Consider the following 19,422-nt stretch of genomic DNA (forward strand, 5'->3'; position numbering starts at 1 on the left):
GAGAGAAACAGATGACAACATGAAAGCATATAGAAAACAGCATTTTTTTCATTCTTTATGGGCTTGCAACAAAGAGGAAATTTAAGTTGGAAAGTCCTGTATTTATGACTGGATTCAGGAATTGCTCCTACGTGCCTTTGGTGCATTTAAATACGAGGTTTAGATAGAGGTTTTGCATGAAAAAAGATTATGTTTTCATTAAAAGAAGTGTAGGGTTATATGAATGAGTATGCTTACATTTTCAGTACTTTACATTCCCTTGTAAAAGGGAACAAAAAGCAAAAGGAAAGGCATGTCATGTAGTTGGAGCCTTATTTTTCCTCTCTATTCCAACAGCCCTTTAATTTTTACCTCCATATTGACAGTCACAGTGAAACTACTGCAAAACACTCCACCCTGAAGTATTGAGTTATGTGAAAACCGACTACGTCAAAAATGTACTTTTTACTGAAAATACATGCTCCCTGTATGTGTACCTTTGTACAGCTGATTTCTCTGACAAATATATCATAGCTGGATGAATGTCACGTCACTGAAAGAAATCTGGAATGTACCTTCCATTGCAAATCAGCACCAAATGTGCTTACCAAATTTCATTTATGTGTTCAAATGCTCTGAAGGTCACAAGACTACATGAGTGCCACTGAGGCATCACTGCTTGGAAAGGGCTGTGCACCTCAGAGGCTATGAGTGTAAGCACGACAAAGTCTGTTATTACGCTTCTACTGCAAAACGAATTTGCAGAATTATCAATTAAGAAAGACATAGCTTCCCTGGAAATTAAGCATGTGGTGTGGATTTAAAATGAAGCTCTTCAAGCACCCTTCATTACAACAGAAGTTGTAGTAGCACAAAGTTGTCGATGCAGCTTTGCCTCACTGCACCACAAGTGCATACTGAAGGTCTCTCACAGAGCTAATTCTTTTTGTTTTATGCGGCTGCATTTTAAATCACGGTTTTAGAACAGCTGTGAAAAATGAAAATCCAGATGAAAATGAAAGCTCTATCAAATTTCCACATACCACTCCATTAACCGAAAGCAGCTGGTCCCCCCGTTTGAGCCCTCCATGCCTTTCTGCCACTCCTCCAGGAATGATGCGAGAAATATAAATAGGTGAATTCTGTTCCTTTCCTCCCATGACATTAAAGCCCAGGCCTTCATCAGTCTTTGGCAGCTCCACCACTCGCGGGTGTGAATGGCCTTCGCTTGCAGCAAAAGCAGCAACTGTTGCCTGGAAGAAAAAGACAAGTGATTTGGCTATGTAGGGAGAACACTGACATACACTCTGTTGTTCATTTGCAGGAAGAATTTATTCCTGTGAAAACATGTCAGTATCTTACTCTGATTTTTTCTGATCGTCTGAAAGCATCTTAAAAAAACTAAGTTCCATGCCAATGCTTTTGAAATAAAGGAATAAGCAGAGGAATAGAGAGTTTAGGTGACTTGTCAAAGATAACGCAGAAAGTTAGCAGCAGAGCCAGAAGTAGGCACCGGGAAGCCTGACTGCGTGGTGGTGAACGCTTATGATCACTAGCGCATTTCTTCTTTGCCTTTTCACAGGGAGAAAATTTATTACTCTGGGATAAGACACTGTGATCTCTACTGCATTCCTAGTTGAAATAAAGTGGATCAATTGAATTGTTAGCTCTCTGCTCTGCTTTTGGAGGTATGGAATTGGTTATTTTATTTTTTGGGCACAGAAAAAACCCCTGAAAGGATATTCTTATTTTAAAAAGTTGAATGTATAATCTTCATGAAACCGCACAAACTAAATAACTCCTGGAACAGGAATATGAGTTTTTACAATATAATTGGATCAAAACTTTATTTAAAAGTTTAACTTTAAGACAATGGATTTATAAATAAATTAGAAAAATCCCAGATTGTTAATCTTACTCTGGCAAAAAAAACAACCCATGTAACAAACTGTAAAGCTTGCATCCAGAAAAATATTACATCTTGTATTTCATTTGTCGCTACAAGTATTTTCCTACTTATAGATCTCAGTAAATCATTAAAGGAACATTTAAGAAAATCTTTTATCCTTTTCAACGTGTGTTTGTAGTCCAAATTGCTCAAACAATTCTGCTTTACGGTAATGTTTTTTTGAGCATCCTAATAATGCTTATGCTTAATAGAAGCTAGTGGATGATGTGGAATAATGGATCATTCTCAGTTACATGTTTTTGCACATGCAGACCTTGTCATCATGCATACATTTTATGTCAGACATGAATGCACTAGGAGAATGCAATGCAGACAGCCCAGAAATAACCAGGAAATATTGCGATATTGAAACATTGCTCTGTAACCCTGCTGTTCTATATGAATAAGAAATGAGAATGGCAAACACTAATTGTATTTCTCTCCATTAACTATAGCAAAATTTCTATGTTTTTACCTGCAGTGTAGATAAATCAGGATCTCATATAGACATTTCTCTTTATAGTAGCATAGACCTTACAAATTTACATTGTCCATTAACTTTCAATTAGAAGAAGGTGAAAATAAGAAGAACAGCCTACAGAATGGAACATTCTACTTAGTAAGGAAAATACACTGCAATTTAGTGCATATTAGGTTATTTGCTGGCTACTATCCAGCTTGCTTCTCTAAAATGTTGTAGAAATAATTTTGTAACACACTCCCAACCTTCATCATCTGATACAGCTGTAAATGAAAGTCTCTTAACACAAATACATAATGGTAAGATCTTAGTTCCATTAACATTTCAGGGAGTTTTGTCACTAACTTCATAGGAGTGGGACCATAAAGAAATATTTCTAAAAAAGATTTATGGCTTTTGCATGTTTACCTGTTTTGCATAGTACCTGCTATACCACCCAGAAGACAGTGTTGAGTACAAAATGATAATGGGAAAAAGAAAGCCATGGTGGACCTCTCTGTTTGGAAGCATCTATCATTGTGCATATTATGAAAATACAGAGCATATTTCATACTGGCACACAGAATGGGTTCTTTCATGGTTGTGTGAATTCCCTTAGAAAATTATCATTTTAGTAGCAGCAGTAATGTAGCTGTCATGGTCTAAGGATATGAGAAAGGCAGGTCCACATGGGCAAAGAGACAATATGTTTTATTAAAACAGGTAATGCATCAGAAAAAAAATGGGCTTGCATTTGGCTGTGGAGTCTCTTGATCAGGCCATTTTTGTCACTGTTCATCCTTACCGCTTGCTCAGTACCTATAGTTCCCACTAGTTAAAGTGGAGTTTTGACTGTTTAGTTTCTATCTCCCAAAACATTGTGTCCTCTCTGGATGAGCTGTATGGGAAAACAGTCTATTAAAATATTGGTTGTTGCAGGCAGACTTCTACAGAATGAACCAGTAGATTTGCTTTTGCAAAGCAACTTTTCAAAAAGCATCAATTTCCATAAAATCATTCTCTTTTCTTAAGCTACAGAAGCAGCATAAAGGTTGAAATTTTCCATTATGATTGTTACCTGGGAAGTAGCACTGGTTCTAGACTCTGGGCTGCCACTGATGTCTAAATTTTCTTACAGTGTACACACGAATACCTGAAACACACACGCGCACAGTCAATTACTAGGTCACTTTGGTAACACGTATTTCAACAGTTGCACGTATCCTACCTTTGCAGTGGCCCTGGCTCGGAATTCGGGGCAGCCATTAACAGTAATGGTTTCATGCATGTATTGATACACCTAAAATATTCATGAAAATAAAATGAAGTTAATTATAGAAGTAAAACAAGGACTTTATATTAACCTAGACAGGACAGTCCCATTCCCTCATAAGACTATGCTTCATTAATGCTGCACTCATGCAATTACATAGTCAAGTGTCTGCTAAACTTGTGCACGCTTAGGTTTTCAGAGAACATCAATCTATGTTTCTCACGACACTTTGCAAACTTAACTGCACATCTTCCAGCATAATTCCTTTCCCATCACTAGCATGTCATTTCCCAAAACCAGGACAGTTAGGTTCTATGTTATCAAAAATTGGTGTCTCCAGGCACTGATTTGAATGCAAATGACCTGAACTGATTTGAGTGGTGTCGTAGCCTCCAACAATGGCTTCTTTGTTCTCTGAAATTTCCTATAAACTAAACATTTAGGAGACTGATGTTAAAAAATATGTAAGTTGCTCAGCATATAGGTGCTGAAGAATGGAAGTGAAAGTTAAATTTTGGAGAAAGGTCACAGTACTGGTTTCCATCAACCGTAGCTAGGAATGGCGAAAAGAGTTGGCAGTCTGGTAGGTCAGACAAGGCCAATGGGTAAGATAATCCTTTAGAAAGGAATTGTAATTTAAATGGCATAAAATTAGCATTGCCAATATGTACAACTTTCTGTTTGTTGTTCTTTTCTTGTATACACTCTTGGTCAACTTTCTCTGGTCCTTAACTCTCCCTTTTAAATATCTTCAGTAAGAAGAAAGCAAAAGGTTCTCTCACCACCTTTGTTCTCTAGATTTGTCACACTCTGAGATGAAAAATATCAAAAAATGCCTTGATACTAGCCAGTTATTCTGAAAGCAAACTTAAAAAAATAAAAATATTTATATATAACATATGAAAATATTTTTTTGAAAGACAAAGGTGAATGCAAAAACCCAAAACATTTTATTTAGTTTTCTTATAAAACAACCAAACCTAAAAAAATGTTCTTATATGCCACTGATTTACTCTGGGCATTTTCTTGACCTATTTCATCAGGAATTTTGTCTTTTCATGTACTTTATGTTTCAGGTTGCATTCCTCAGAGAGAACCTTTGCTGGTAAAGTATATTAGCTTTTACAGCATTCTCTTTCTTAGGGTCCTTGAGGAGTGCAGATGCAATTGTACTTCCCAAAATATATTTACTTTTCACTGATTTGGTGATACTTTAGCAGGAGTGCCAAAACTTCCCTCTTTGGTAATGTAAATGTTACTTTGGCAGAGCAGGTGTCAGATCCTGGACTTCATTGACCTATAAAGAATGGCTTGTCCCATTGATAGGCAAAACTTCCCCATGCCTCTGTCCTGACAACTTGTGATACAGTATCATAAAAATGTCTCTCTCCCTACTAAGCCTGCTACTATAAAACCTACGCACTAACATATTGCTACAAACATGTAGATGGAATTAAGATGTGTGGCTCATTTCTGATCTCAGTGGAGAGACATAGTGGTAATCAAACACTCTTGAGTAGTTGGGGGTGACTGATCCCCAAACCTTTTTTGAGGGATATCATACACAAGGGAAAGGCAAAAAAAGAAAGGAGATAACAAGTACAATCCATTTTAGAGATCTAAAATATGCTAAACACTTTGAAAGCACAGCAAAAAGATTATTTGTCTTGTATATCGTCAGTACATAAGACCTTCTAGGACTTAATTCAGAAAAACTGGGACCAGTGAAGAAAACTGAGACGAGGAGTTGGCCAAAAAGTTTCCTCCTTTCTATGTCTGAAATAAAATCTTGCTTCCATTGGTAAAATTGACATTGAACTCAGCAGAGGCCATGATTTTACCCTCAATTTTAAAATTATGAAAAAAGAAAGCTCTCACATAGCCTCTAAATGATCTGTGGTTTGTTCTATCTGTTTGTACGGGATGATGCCATCATAAAAATGGGTTGAGTCTACATACTCAGCATCATCCTGCACAGATCAGTTCAATGTTTATGGTGTTATGTCACAGGACATTCTATAAGAACAACTAATACATTATATAAGAAAAATACTGTGTAATTGCAGTAATGAATCATTAAATATGTGTTACTTCAAAACCCATACTGTACTGAACCACTGATAATGCTGTATTTTCTTGGCATCTGCAGGTTCCCCTTAATCTTAATGCATGAGATCTGACTGTACATATCATTTTTACTGGCACAGCTATAAATGTTGTGTCTGACTATAATGTCTAAAAGCATATATTTGATTATTGAACTATTATGACATTAAATTGTTTCGAAAACAGGTCACAATATTTCAGATATAGGAACAGTTTAATACGAGGTTCTTTAAAATATTCTTTACTAAGGTAGAATATCGCAAAGGTGAGCTGATAATTATACATTCACATGATTATTGGTTAGACTTGATGTCATGTAACTCCATATTGTCTGGATCCTACTGGTATGTAGCTGGTAGGCTTCATAACATCCAATATCTTGGTAATTAATTTGTACGCTGGTGAAAGAACAAACCACTAGTGTGTGATTAAACTAATATGTTAAAAAGGAATTGACTCAAAAACTTGCAAAAAATGTGATCAATAATGTCATATAATCCTTGTGTTAATTTGTAAATTCTCAATGATAATGGATTTAAAATGCTGTTCAGCAGTTATCAGTAATCATAGTATCTATAACACAGTTCTTGGGAAAAGAAGCCTTGCATGTCAAATCTCACTCTCTAGAAGCAACAGATGTGACTGGTCTTGAATATCTGCTTGAGGCATTTGTAAATCTAATTCTCCTATTTGACTGTTACATAATGTTTAATGTAATTTGAGTTTAAGAAAGATAAAGTATACATCTATATGACTTTCTTATTATTAAGTCAGTTTAACAACCAAACACAGATTAACTGTACCTGTTCCAAGTCGCCTAAACTCTTTGTAGGGTTCAGATCCAATCATTGCTCATCCTAGCAATGCACAGAAAGCACACTGAAGTGCATAAATAATCATTGTTTGCCTGTAGTCACACGAATCTCTTTATCCACGCTGTTCTCAGTGCCACCTTAGCCACGATTTGTGCACAACGAATCCATTCTGCTGCCTCGTCTATGTACGCACAGCAGATAAACTGAAAATGCTCTTTGTTTTCAAACTAAATAAGGTGGCATTTAAATCCTCCTGGAGTGGAATATAGCTTTTTGTTCAATCCATTCTACATGACAAGTAATTGAAATAGTTTTATAAAATCTTTCCTTTCAGTGCCTACAATTACCTGTACATCTGATTACATTTTTAACATACAGAGATTCTCCTGAATCTAACAATGTCATCCTTAAGACATCCTTACAAGATCTTCTGTAGATTTCCTTATTTGGACAAAGTATCACTCAGTACAGAAGACGACAAAGGTGCAGAATTTAATTATAAGTATTTGAAAAGTTCCTTTAGGATATTTACTAAAGAAGTCTTTTAAAACAGTGACCTTTGTTGGCCATGACAGATGAATCATTCTGAAAGAACTCACTGTGTAATATGAATGAGTTGAAGAAAGACAATTAACATATCACTGAATCACAGACAGGTTGAGGTTGGAAGGGACCTCTGGAGGTCATCTCATCCAACATCGTTGCTCAAACAGGGCCACCTAGAGCCGATTGCCCAGGACAGTATCTAGACCTTTACTGTATGTTACTTGTTTGAAAAAGAGTTGCATATCTATTTTTGTATGTACACCTATTTCTTTTCAGAGTGTCTGAAAGACTACATGAGTGTTTAGTAATATTATTTGCTGACAGACTCCATACATAGTCTGATGGTCTAATGCCTAGGGAAAAGAGTTTCCACAATTCATTCATAATACAGATTAAATTACGGGTGAAATGTCAATGTTTCAAGACGCAAAGCTGCAGCTGTAAGGTGAATGGTAATGTTTCATGTAATTTTCCCCCACAGCGATTTCTACAAAGATTGTAAATGTCCGTATGCTGAACGTTCATCGGGTAAAAGTGTGCTGCAGACAGGGGTTTGTTCACACAGGTCTCACTTGTGCTGTGGAGCTAGACGACTCAGCTTTGTTTTCTCTTTCCTGTGGTGCAGAGAATACAACGCTCCCATCAAGAAATACTCCTGAAAGCACAAATATAGATCTCAGGCTTTTCCATCTTCTGCAGGTAGTCTTCTCAGACACCATTATCTAAAGTTATTCTCCCACAGTACTCAAAAAATACAAAAAGAGTGAGGAGGAAAATTACATCTAGAAAATCTGAACTTGGAAGTGAATCCTCCTTGTACTGTGGCAGCTCTTGCTGGCATACAGAAATGTACATTTTATTACTTCTCCCAGCAGGAGCTCCAGTGAGTCAGATGCAGCAGGTATTATTGTTATGACGATGGTCCTCATCCCCACGCATTCAGTTGGGAGGCAAAGCAGCTGGTTCAGCATTACTGAAGCACAGGCTGCCTTACAGGTACTTTAGGAGCTAGCTCCTTAACAGAAATTACTCCATATGGACTCATCGCAAAGCAGCACATACTGGGCTGGCCTATTTAAGTCAATGCAAAGCTTTAGGAGAAAGTCCAGGAATAACAGTGCACTTAGCAGCCTGTTTTATAAAGGTGGCTAGAAGCAGCATTCTGTTTATGACCTGAATGATGCAGCATGTTTTCTGCTGAATTCTAGAAGTTACAATTTAATTATACAGATTTTGTTCCATTAACTTCTGTAAGAGGTATTGAGTACTTCCTCCCTTGATGAAATATGTAATTCTAAGTGCAACTGTACCTACAATAATGATGCTCAACAGACTTTAGGACAACTCGGTCTAAACACCAGAAGGGAAGAGGTGTGATGCAGAAATCATTTTACAACAATGAACAAGTGTTCAAAAAACCCCATAAACAAAACCCAAGACAGAGTACATTGCAATTTAGACCTGTGAAGTAGCAGGCCCAGATAAACTTCTCTGAGATTCATAAGTGAGAAAGTAACCTTTTTGAAAATGTTGGGGGGTTCTTAGCACATGAGATAACATATGTAAGAAGTAGTAATCAGCTGTGTTTCCACAGTGCCTGCAGTATGATAATATATAAAAAGACATAAAGTCTTCCTTCAAGAAATCACAACCTAAGTGCATGCCAAAGGTAAGCAGGTTAAAGGGTGGAATGAAGAAGCAACCTGCAAAGACATTGATAAGTGATGTTTAGCACATATATTGGCATCATCTAAGTTTAGTTTCTTTAGTTCGTCTACCGTATGTTTTTGTTGTTTCAATGTGGAAAGGAATTGTTTATCTGTTTTTGGAAAAAGTCTTTCAAGGAAGGGAAGACAGAAGCCTGACAGACAGTACAGAGGGGACAGTTAGCGTGAGAACAACCAGTGCAAGGAAGGTACAGTTGGTTTCACTGCATTTATGTAGTCATGCCAATGGAACAGTATACATGTGTGCATCCTTGCAGAACTGAGGCTAAGCTATAAAAGAGAAATTGTTATTTACTTACACCTCAGTATGATGCTTCTGACATCAACTACACCGAATCCCTGTCTTCCTAATTGCCTTCCTATGTTGGAAAGGATGAAGTAAATATTTCTCCCTTCTAAGATGTCAAGTGGAAAGGAATATCTCAATCAGTCTTTTACCATGGTGAGAAGACCTCATGTCTGTGTGTATGTGCTTTATTCAGCATAGCTGCTGGCCTCTCTCCTCCCCTCCTCCCAAAATCTGCAGCTGATTCTCAGACCTTCAGCATCCTTCTGACCCACACACCATCTCGTTTGGGGTGTGTGGTCCAGTCCTCGAGGCAGGAGGATGCCTGCTCTTGTAACAGGGAGGAGTTACAGTGCAAAGGTACACTGAAGAGCTGCTGACCTCCACTGCAGTGCCTGTGAATGCCTTGTTTCTGAGGGCAAACTTCCACCCGCAGCACAAACCAGCTGTGTCTTCCCACTTTGTTTTCAGCATTTTTAGCTCTTCACATTCTGTTTGGCATTTTTCCCTTCCCTGCAGCCTTACCTGTATTTTCCATTCTTAATTCAATACATGTATGTCTGTGGAGGGGAATGCATTAGTTGGTATGCTTGGACAGACCCCTCGCTGAGCTGTACTTCAGCACTCAATTCGGATCATACTTCTACTGCATCAGTGCGCAAAGATGTTTTAAATGCTACAAAGATCAGGAGGGACTCTGGTCACCCTTAAGCTCTTGTACACATGGAACCTCATTGGTAATTTCTGCACTGATTATATTTTTTGGTTGAACTACAGAGCCTTTAGAAAGGTCTGTGAACTTCAAGCCTCCAGCTTGTGTAGGAAATTGGTCAGCTGGTTAACAGCATTTCCATGAAAAATGGATTATTTCTAACATAAATTTGTCCAATTTCAAGTTATAACTGTTGGATGTAATTTGGTCTTTTTCATCTCTTTTGGTAATCTTTCCTTCTTCTCCACTGAAAGTATTTGGAGGTCTTTGTCTCATTGTGGATATCTCCACCTTTCATGACAAGTTTGTTGGATTTCAAACAGCATTTGCTTTTCTACAAAAAAACCCTGCAAACCCACCTAATTGTTCATTTAAGATGACACGTGAACAGACAAACATATAAAAGAAGGAAAACAAGTCAAACACAACCAAAAGCATATGTAAGTAGTGTGCAGGTATGCAGCTTACCAGACCACCCTTCCTCTTTCATAACTAATTTTACCTCTGTAACCTTACTCAAGTTCAAAACCAATGTAGTGAAGCACTTCCATTCAGCCATAAACCTGTGACAGCTCAATGAAAATGCAAAATCTCTAATGACGGTGTGTTTATCTTTAGTTTTGCATCTCTTGTATATCAAGTGGAATTTCTGGTTTTGTGTCTGTGTTCTGCTTTTTAAATTCTCTCATGTGATTAGCATGCTCAGGAAAGCATGGATACATCATAAAAGTGTATTTCCCCCACCAGAGCTACAGCCTCTAGCTAAACCCTAAACACGGTCACACACCATAGCCCAGAAGACAGTAGAGTTCCATGGGGCGAGCTGAAAGCAGGTTGATTTTCTTTTCTATCTACAAGGTTGACTGAAAAAATATTTATTAATACTGTTTTTCATTGTGTTAATAGCTACTTTTATCTTTGGCAGTTAATTAAAAAAATGAGGAAGGGACTATTCTGGATGACTGAAGACAATTTGCCAAGACTGTCTTTCTAAATCACAGTCCTTGCGGAGGACATTGACAACCTCAGAAAACCACTGGCTGTGGAAGAACACCGTGAATGCCACCTACATACACTGCCACTTCAAGGTTATGATAAACTTAGATTCTTCAATGAGATTGCTTTAGCAAATGAATCACAAAGGCCTATTTTGTTATGGGTTTGATTAATCCCAACAGAAGTAGAGTTAGGCAGTCCTGCACCCCTGTTCACACTGTATACTGTACATCATCTTCATCTGTCCCTGAGAGCAAGCTGACAAAAGGTTGTCTTTTGTCAATGTCAAAAGAACAAGTTGATGGATGTCTGTGAGCACGGTGAGGTTGAAATGGTTGAAAAGTACCTTTGAGGGGAAGGCATGTGATATGTTATAGGTCTTACTGGAAGTACCAAAAAGTCTATATTACATAAGCTATTTTCTGCAGCTACTGAATTTGGACACTCATAGTAAAAGCTGCTTTGTGACAACTAGTCTGTATTAATGAGCTATTTATATCTGACAGAATGTGGTCATTCAAGGTTGCTGGCATTCTGAATATTTTTCCATGATAAGCTTTCATTAGCCTGTGAGCAGTTACATGTTTGCATCAGGAAAATGGTTGGAGTCTATTTTCAAAACCCAAACATCTGTATCATTTTCACAATTGTCGTAAAAATTCCTTTCCATGAAGTAACACTGCATGGATGTTGCCAATCTGCAGCAGGGAAGTTAACCCATTAAAAAGCTCAAACCTGTAAATGAAACTCATTCTCATTTAACAACCTGAGGAGATGAGACAGTTTTAATTTCAGAACATGTGGAAGAAATACTATGAAAGTTGGCTTTTACATTTTCATAGAGGATATTTTATTCAAAAGTTTCCTTCTTCAGGGGATGGGGGTTATGGAGGAAACTAGGTCAGTTTTACCAAAGTGAAAAAAACGATCCAAATCTTGATGCATTATTAAGCTGTCCTTAGGCAGTAGGGAAAAAACAGTACAGGCCTGAAACATTGTTAAAAATAAATTAAGTATAATCACTGTAAGGGTATAATATTTTAATTTAGGGCAGAATACTTTATGGAGGCTCCAGTTAAAATGCCAAAATATCTCTTGCTCCAACATTTTTTCATTTTTCGTGTGGAAAAGGATGGTGCTCACTCTGCTCTGACAGTATCTGTGTTGACATCTGAAAGCTGAACCAAGTTTTGGTCCCTGAGTTCATGCCATATGAGGCTGCGCCTGTCCAAGAAACAACCCAACAGGGGTTACACGCCGGGGCCAGAATCTCCTTCTTCCCTTCTGCGTGAGCAGAAGAACATAGCAGATGTACCAGGAAATGCATGCTGTCACATCCTCTGCACATATTGGATGAGTCAGTTGAAACACTCCTGGTGTTGCTGTTAGGACACACAAGACCTCTGTGTGCCCCCTCTTCTTCCCTCCAATGTCGATTCTGTCTGGAAACATCACTCTGACACTGTAAAGTCAAGAGGAAGTTGCTTGGCACCCTCTTAAGAATAATGAAAAACAGACTTCTATTTGCAAAAAAAAATTACTTCTATGAGGAACAATAAAAATATGATTGGATCATTTAGTTTATTTCATGTCCCCACTATGATCTGGTGCCTTTGAAAACAATGTTATAGGTGTCTCAGAAATTGCACGCTTTGCAGTCGCTAAACCGTACTAAACCTTAGCAAAATACTGTCCTAGAAGTCTCTTTTGCTGCTTCTACTGTAATATACTGGGATCAAAAGAAATAGCAACCTGTGTGATTAGTTAATTCCCATAACACCACTTGGAATTCATAGCTTATAACTGAAAACTCCTTTAGACCTCACTGCCAGTTATTTTTGAGTTCAAAAATAAGCCAAGCATTAATAAACACTAATTTCCTGCACTTGATCATTAAGTTTGTATATGCTGTTGGGGCTGTCATATGCAATAGTCATATTCCAAACTTTAAGAGATTTGGCAAAACCTTGCCAAAATCAGCACCTGGATGAAAGGTGATATAACCTGAGCCCATCACACGAGTTTATCTCAAGTGTTCCTATCGAGCTGAGAAGGCAGGGAGAAGGAAGGAAACTGCTGATGTTTCTTGTTTTAAATACCAACAAAAAATGTAGCTAAAATGGAGTTTTGAAACAGTTTTACAATTTCTTTTCTTTTCTGAAGGCACAATTAAAAATGGAGATGGAGCATTTTGCAGGATTCTCATCAGTGACATCAGTTAAGCAGAAGCAGGGGGATACTGAGGCTCTATCAAGGCAGAAACGGTACAGTGGCTTCCAACAAGCCGTCAGCAAAAATATTCCTCGACAGTTCACCTTGCTGCTGATTTCTCTCAAGAGGAAGAAGCAAGCTTGAGATGAACTGCAGCAGAGGCTATTCTGTTTATTCTTAAGAGTTTTATGTAATCTAATAGGATACTGCAACAATAAACTAAAATAATAGTGTGAGGAAAACAAAAAAGATGCTGAGATGCATCACCCACACTCCACTGGAGTCACCTTCTGCAGCACACACAACTGCAGTCACGTGCAGAGCTAAGAACATCACCAGTGAGTTTTAGTAAATATGGTACAGCAATCCAGATAAGCTGTGATATGAACAAGATATGTCATTGCTTTGATTCTATACATTGCAGGACTCTTGCAGCACTAAAATGTTTGTCTTTCAGACCTCACTGACAGTTAATTTTGAGTTCAAAAACAAGCCTTTTGTGAAAGGCACAACTACGCAAGCAGAGCACAAATGTGAGTAGATATATAGCCATCAGCCAACTCTGAAAATTGATCTTTAATCAAAACCAATGGGAGAAAGCACTGATTAAAGACCAGTGATACGGTCTGGCCCCAGATTCTGGGGTAGTACATCTGTGAAATCAATGTATTTAGCTCTAGGCAGCTAAAAATGTGACAACAGCAGCTGTTTTAAATCTCCTGCAGTGAAGTCATGGAAGTCGCTGGGACTCAGTAATTGTACAGAGGCTTAATAATGCCTTCTCTCAGATAATGCTCGGGCAGCTTGGTAAATTCATATAATTGCCATTAATGAAGGCCATCTGCTGAGTGACAAGGTAATCATTCCAAAAGTTCTCATTCATGCCATCCAGGGCTTGCAAGCAACAGAGAAATGCTTCCATCATTTATGGTAAAGTGGCAAATGAAACTTCATTGTTTTTCAAAATTTGCCTAATTTCTGGTTACATTCACTCTAAAAAAATAGCTCATATTTGAACACAGTAGGGTAATTTAAAAAAAAAAAATTTCTGTGCTAACAAGCTTTTCACTGAACTTTCTAAATGCCTAATACAGCATCATGGCAAGACAAAAAGCAGGCAGCCCATCCTTTGAAATTTGATTTTTTTTCTGTCTTAATTTACATACATTACAAACTCAACTCATCATTATAGATACAGTATTTGTAACCAGCAGAGGGAAAGCAAAACTTGCTAAAACATGAAAACATTACTACTTTGCCATACCATCATCTTTGAATGAAGCTAAGAATGAATCCACACTTCTCCTGGGCTGCATCAAAAGAAGCGTGACCAGCAGGTCGAGGGAGGTGATCCTGCCCCTCTACTCCGCTCTCATGAGACCCCACCTGGAGTACTGCGTCCAGCTCTGGGGGCTCCAGTACAAGGAAAACATGGACCTGTTGGAGCGAGTCCAGAGGAGGGCCACAAAGCTGATCAGAGGGCTGGAGCACCTCTCCTATGAGGACAGGCTGAGAGACTTGGGGTTGTTCAGCCTGCAGAAGAGAAGGCTCTGGGGAGACCTTATTGCAGCCTTCCAGTACCTAAAGGGGGTTTATAAGAAAGATGGGGACAAACTTTTTAGCAGGGCTTGTTGTGATACGGCAAGGGATAATGTTTTTAAACTAAAAGAGGGTAGATTTAGACTAGATATAAGGAAGAAATTTTTTATGATGAGGGTGGTGAAACACTGGAACAGGTTGCCCAGAAAGACGCCCCATCCCTGGAAACTTTCAAGGGCTCTGAGCAACCTGATCTAGTTGAAGATGTCCCTGCTCATTGTAAGGGGGTTCGAACTAGATGACCTTTAAAGGTCCTTTCCAACCCAAACCATTCCATGATTCTATGATTCTAAGTAATGCCCTTTCCAAACAGTGATTGAGGTACTGATTTAGTGGAAATTTTAATCACTATTTTATGTGGCATTTCATTGCTGAGACACTGGTAATGGAAAAGGGATGAAAAGGTACAGCAGAAGATCCTTGCAAATGCTACACAGCCCCAGAATTCAGGTAAGTGTACTGGTTCAACAGACGTTACAATCCATCCCAATATCTGAAAAAAGATAAAATGCTAATACTTTACAATTAGCATCCAGGAATGCAAATTTTAATACAAAGGTACAAATCAATCCATGCATAAGCATGTGAAAATCTGAAATAATTCGGTCAATTTGCACATTTCCATATTTGCTGCTGCATGAGTGCTACTACTGAATTAATGGTGCAGTAATTCTGAATAAGATATCTGGAATACCAGAACAAGGTGTAACAAGGTATCAGATTAGTGTAAGGAGAACTTTGCTTCCCAGCCAGTCTAATGGGGCATCATGCTAATACAACCATACTGCTTTTATGACCTGACTTACAGATCTGAGCTAATAAATCTCGCTTGCTTTCCTCATATGAGTTGTCCTATTGCCCTTTTGTTTACTAATTGCCTTATTAGTAAGTCCAACATACCGCTTTTGCTTAATCCTGACCAACACCTCAGTTTGCCTGGGTAAATGTGACAGTAGGGGACTTTAGATGTCAGGCTTCCTACTGAGCCTTAACCACAGTTCTGTGCTGTGAATTATAGCACCACATTTTCTCTCTCTATATTTTTTTTTTCAAAGTTGCATCTTATAATTTAAAAACTTCAAAAGTTGGGCTTACCCTGTGGAGATGAGAGACTGACTGGAGTTGTATTTCTCCTCCTGCAACAAATATTCAGCTCCCATTGAAAAGAAAGCGTAATGCAGGGCAGGAAATGAACTCTGGGGCTGCCCTCCGTGCCAACCAAGAGAGTTTGGCCTGGTGAACGTCTATTTTTACAGGGAATGGGATTCATCAGGCAAACAATGGAACTCTGCTTTCAGAGGCTAGATCTGGGAGGTGGAGGAACAGCACTGTATTGCAAACTGAACAAACAGATCTTTAGATTCTTGAAACACAATGAAACCAGGACTTTAAATGACTCCTACATTAAAATCCTAGATGAATAATTTTAATAAAAGAATTAATGATAAATTTCATCTGAGTCCAGCTAATACCCATATTGTTATCTTTAGTACAGCCCTTTAAAATGTACTATACCACCATACTGGGATATATGAAGTGAACAACTAAGGGCTCTAGACAGCTCTCTGCTGTCACACACTGCATCACAGTAATGTAATGAGCACAGTATGACCAAACTCAGCTTTCACCACCCAGCAGCTGCCTTCTGGTTCCTTAATATTTGCAAAGACATATATCAGGGTTAATAATAAAAAGCACAGGTAGGCAGCTTGAGAAAATGACCAGATAATAACACATTGCATATCAGCAGCACTGGGATTCCAGCTGTTTAGATTGCTAAGGCACGAAAATGAAAATTATTAATTAAAGGAAATCATTCCAATATACCAACTAGGCTCATTTAACTATCCTACCTAGCATATAGAGAAACTATGTTTTTAATATTATAGAACATAATCAAATATATCTCTAAAGCAACTGGGGGACATCCAGACCTCATAAGAAATGGGTCAGTGTTTTGCCACTGCCATTTTTTTGCTTGTAAGTCACTAGTGGTCTTTAAATGTTCAGGATGCTCAGTCCACAAGATAATTTCATAGTAAATTTAAAAGTTTTAAACTACTGAAGTAGAAACCGATCTATTTTCAAAGACAACATGCTGTTCTAATTTTGTACAAAACACACAACAGTAGAGTATTTTGTGTTGACTGCTCCTCCTTTTAAGAAATGATCGTCAGTGGCCCAGCCCTGCAAAAGTGCTCTTTTGTGATGACCTGATATTTTGGTGGGGGTCATAAGATAACAGAATGAAATAATGGTTATTTTTGTGTGTCTGTTTGCCACACCACATTTTTATAAAGACTTTCTGATCTGATTACTCCTGGTATTGATAAATGTTTCACCACAGGTATTTACCAGTCAGATTTTCTTTTAAATAAGATCCACACAGAAAAAGATTAGATTTAATCTTGAAATGGAAAATGGAGTTGCAAAAGAAGGCTGGGAGGAAAGTGAGATACACCTGAATTTTACATATTTAACATACCAAAATAGAATCTTGAGAATCAACTGGAAAGAAAACTTCTGCTTATCAGGAGATGCATGGGTTTATCAAGCTGTATCGTTACTCTCCTGGCATTTCAGCACCAATTACCAGATGTTAACAGTAAATGACATTCCCATAATCTGCATGCCACATTTTCTTGTTGATGATTCACTCTGTTTTCCTCAACTGTTTATTCTATCTTCTGTGCTTACCGCTCTTTAAGGTTTCTTGCCAGACCGGAAGTTCACCTTATCTTACAGTTCTCATAACTTCCTTTTTACTGACTTACAACACTTAGAGTCACTTTATCAATTCAGGTTGCCTAGTTTTATGTTGCACATGAATATACCTTCTCAGTAGTTCAATTATGCATTCACTTTCACAGCCTTGCCCTTCATCTATTCCAGTAACCTCCCCGGATTCAGAAGACTATAACAAAGCAACAGCTTTGAATAAACAGCAAAAACACATGGAAGGGTAAAGGACTTAATGGTATAATGGACAAGATTCATGTATCTTTTGCCAGGTGACAAGGCTATAGAAGGCTAATTAATCTTCATGTAGGTAGGGTCATTTAAAGACAGAGTTATTGTTTTTTTTCAAAACTCAATTTTAACGTGACCAGACTTCGGTTAACTTGTTTTCCGGTTTAGGGGTCTTCAGGTGAAAAGGAAATACTGAGGCCATTACATACTTCAATTACTTCCATTATTTTCAGAGCTAATACATATTCTTGCCTAGTGCCAGACAGAATATTTCAGTTGGTGGTACTTATATTTAGCTAAGTGAGACCATTAATCACCATTTCCTGACATAGCATCCTAGAAAAATGCCAAAGTACTTCTATTTAAATTTCATTCACTCAGTCACTTTAAAAAGATTTTATTTCTATGGGATATTAATACAGGGATTTGAACTGGTGGGTTGATTTACTAAATAAGTTCCCATAAATACAATTCATTACAGCCATTTAACAGATTCCTATACATTACATTGGAATATATGTGATCTAATAAAATATCTCATACTTTTAAAGGCTAATTGATTGGACGAGCGTCTGCTTCGCTGGGTAAAAAACTGTCAGGATGGCTGGACCCAAAGAGTTGTGAATGGAGTTACATCCAGTTGGTGGCCAGTCACAAGTGGAGTTCCCCAGGGCTCAGTACTGGGCCAGTTCTCTTTAATATCTTTAACAATGATCTGGGCGAGAGGATCGAGAGCACCCTCAGTAAGTTTGCAGAGGACACCAAGCCGGGTGGGAGTATTGATCTGCTTGAGGGTAGGAAGGCTGTACAGAGGGATCTGGACAGGCTGGATTGATGGGACAATGGCAAATGTATGAGGTTCAACAAAGCTCAGTGCTTGGTCCTGCACTTGGGTCACAACAACCCCAGGCAGCCCTACAGGCTTGGGGAAGAGTGACTGGAAAGCTGCCCAGCGGAAAAGGACCTGGAGGTGTTGGTCGACAGGCAGCTGAACATGAGCCGGCAGCGTGCCCAGGTGGCCAAAAAGGCCAACAGCATCCTGGCTTCTATCAGAAACAGTGTGGCCAGCAGGACTAGGGAAGTGATTGTCCCCCTGTACTCAGCACTAGGGAGGCCACACCTCAAGTGCTGTGTTCAGTTTTGGACCCCTCACTACAAGAAGGACATTGAGGTGCTGGAGCATGTCCAAAGAAGAGCAACGAAGCTGGTGAAGGGTCTAGAGAACAAGTCTAAGGAGGAGCAGCTGAGGGAACTGGGGCTGTTTAGCCTGGAGAAAAGGAGGCTGAGGGGAGACCTTATTGCTCTCTACAACTACCTGAAAGGAGGTTGTAGCCGGGTGGGGGTTGATCTCTTCTCCCAAGTAACAAGCAATAGGACAACAGGAAACGGCCTCAAGTTGCACCAGGGGAGGTTTAGATTGGATATTAGGAAAAATTCCTTCACCAAAAGGGTTATCCAGCATTGGAACAGGCTGCCCAGGAAGTGATTGAGTCACCATCCCTGGAGGTATTTAAAAGACGTGTAGATGTGGTGCTTAGGGACATGGTTTAGTGGTTGGACTTGGCAGTGGTAGGTTAACAGTTGGACTTGATGATCTTAAAGGTGTTTTCTGATCAAAATGATTCTATGATTCTATCACAGAAGTGGCCTCCTGCTTCTATAGTTAAAGAATTCCTACTTGTAGAAGGGACAAGTTATATTCAATCAGTACTGTGTGGACTATATTTTATCTTTGATCCTTCCGCCTGCACTCACCACAATACTGAGTTTTCCTGGATGTATTTTAACATTCAA

The 19,422-nt window shown here is 38.6% G+C and overlaps 1 protein-coding gene across 1 annotated transcript in view; it reads right to left on the minus strand.

Moving 5' to 3' along the window:
• The window catches only part of LIN7A (lin-7 homolog A, crumbs cell polarity complex component), a 51,590-nt gene that overhangs the window by 8,515 nt on the left and 23,653 nt on the right, over window positions 1-19,422 (minus strand). Inside the window, exons 3-4 of the mRNA XM_054812914.1 lie at window positions 3,616-3,687; window positions 1,023-1,232 (exon numbers count right to left, since the gene is read on the minus strand). Coding sequence (XP_054668889.1) covers window positions 1,023-1,232; window positions 3,616-3,687 — 282 coding nt within the window. The remainder of the gene's footprint in view (window positions 1-1,022; window positions 1,233-3,615; window positions 3,688-19,422) is intronic.

This window comes from Grus americana, chromosome 1 (genome assembly GCF_028858705.1).
Source record: "Grus americana isolate bGruAme1 chromosome 1, bGruAme1.mat, whole genome shotgun sequence".
Classification (NCBI taxonomy): domain Eukaryota; kingdom Metazoa; phylum Chordata; class Aves; order Gruiformes; family Gruidae; genus Grus; species Grus americana.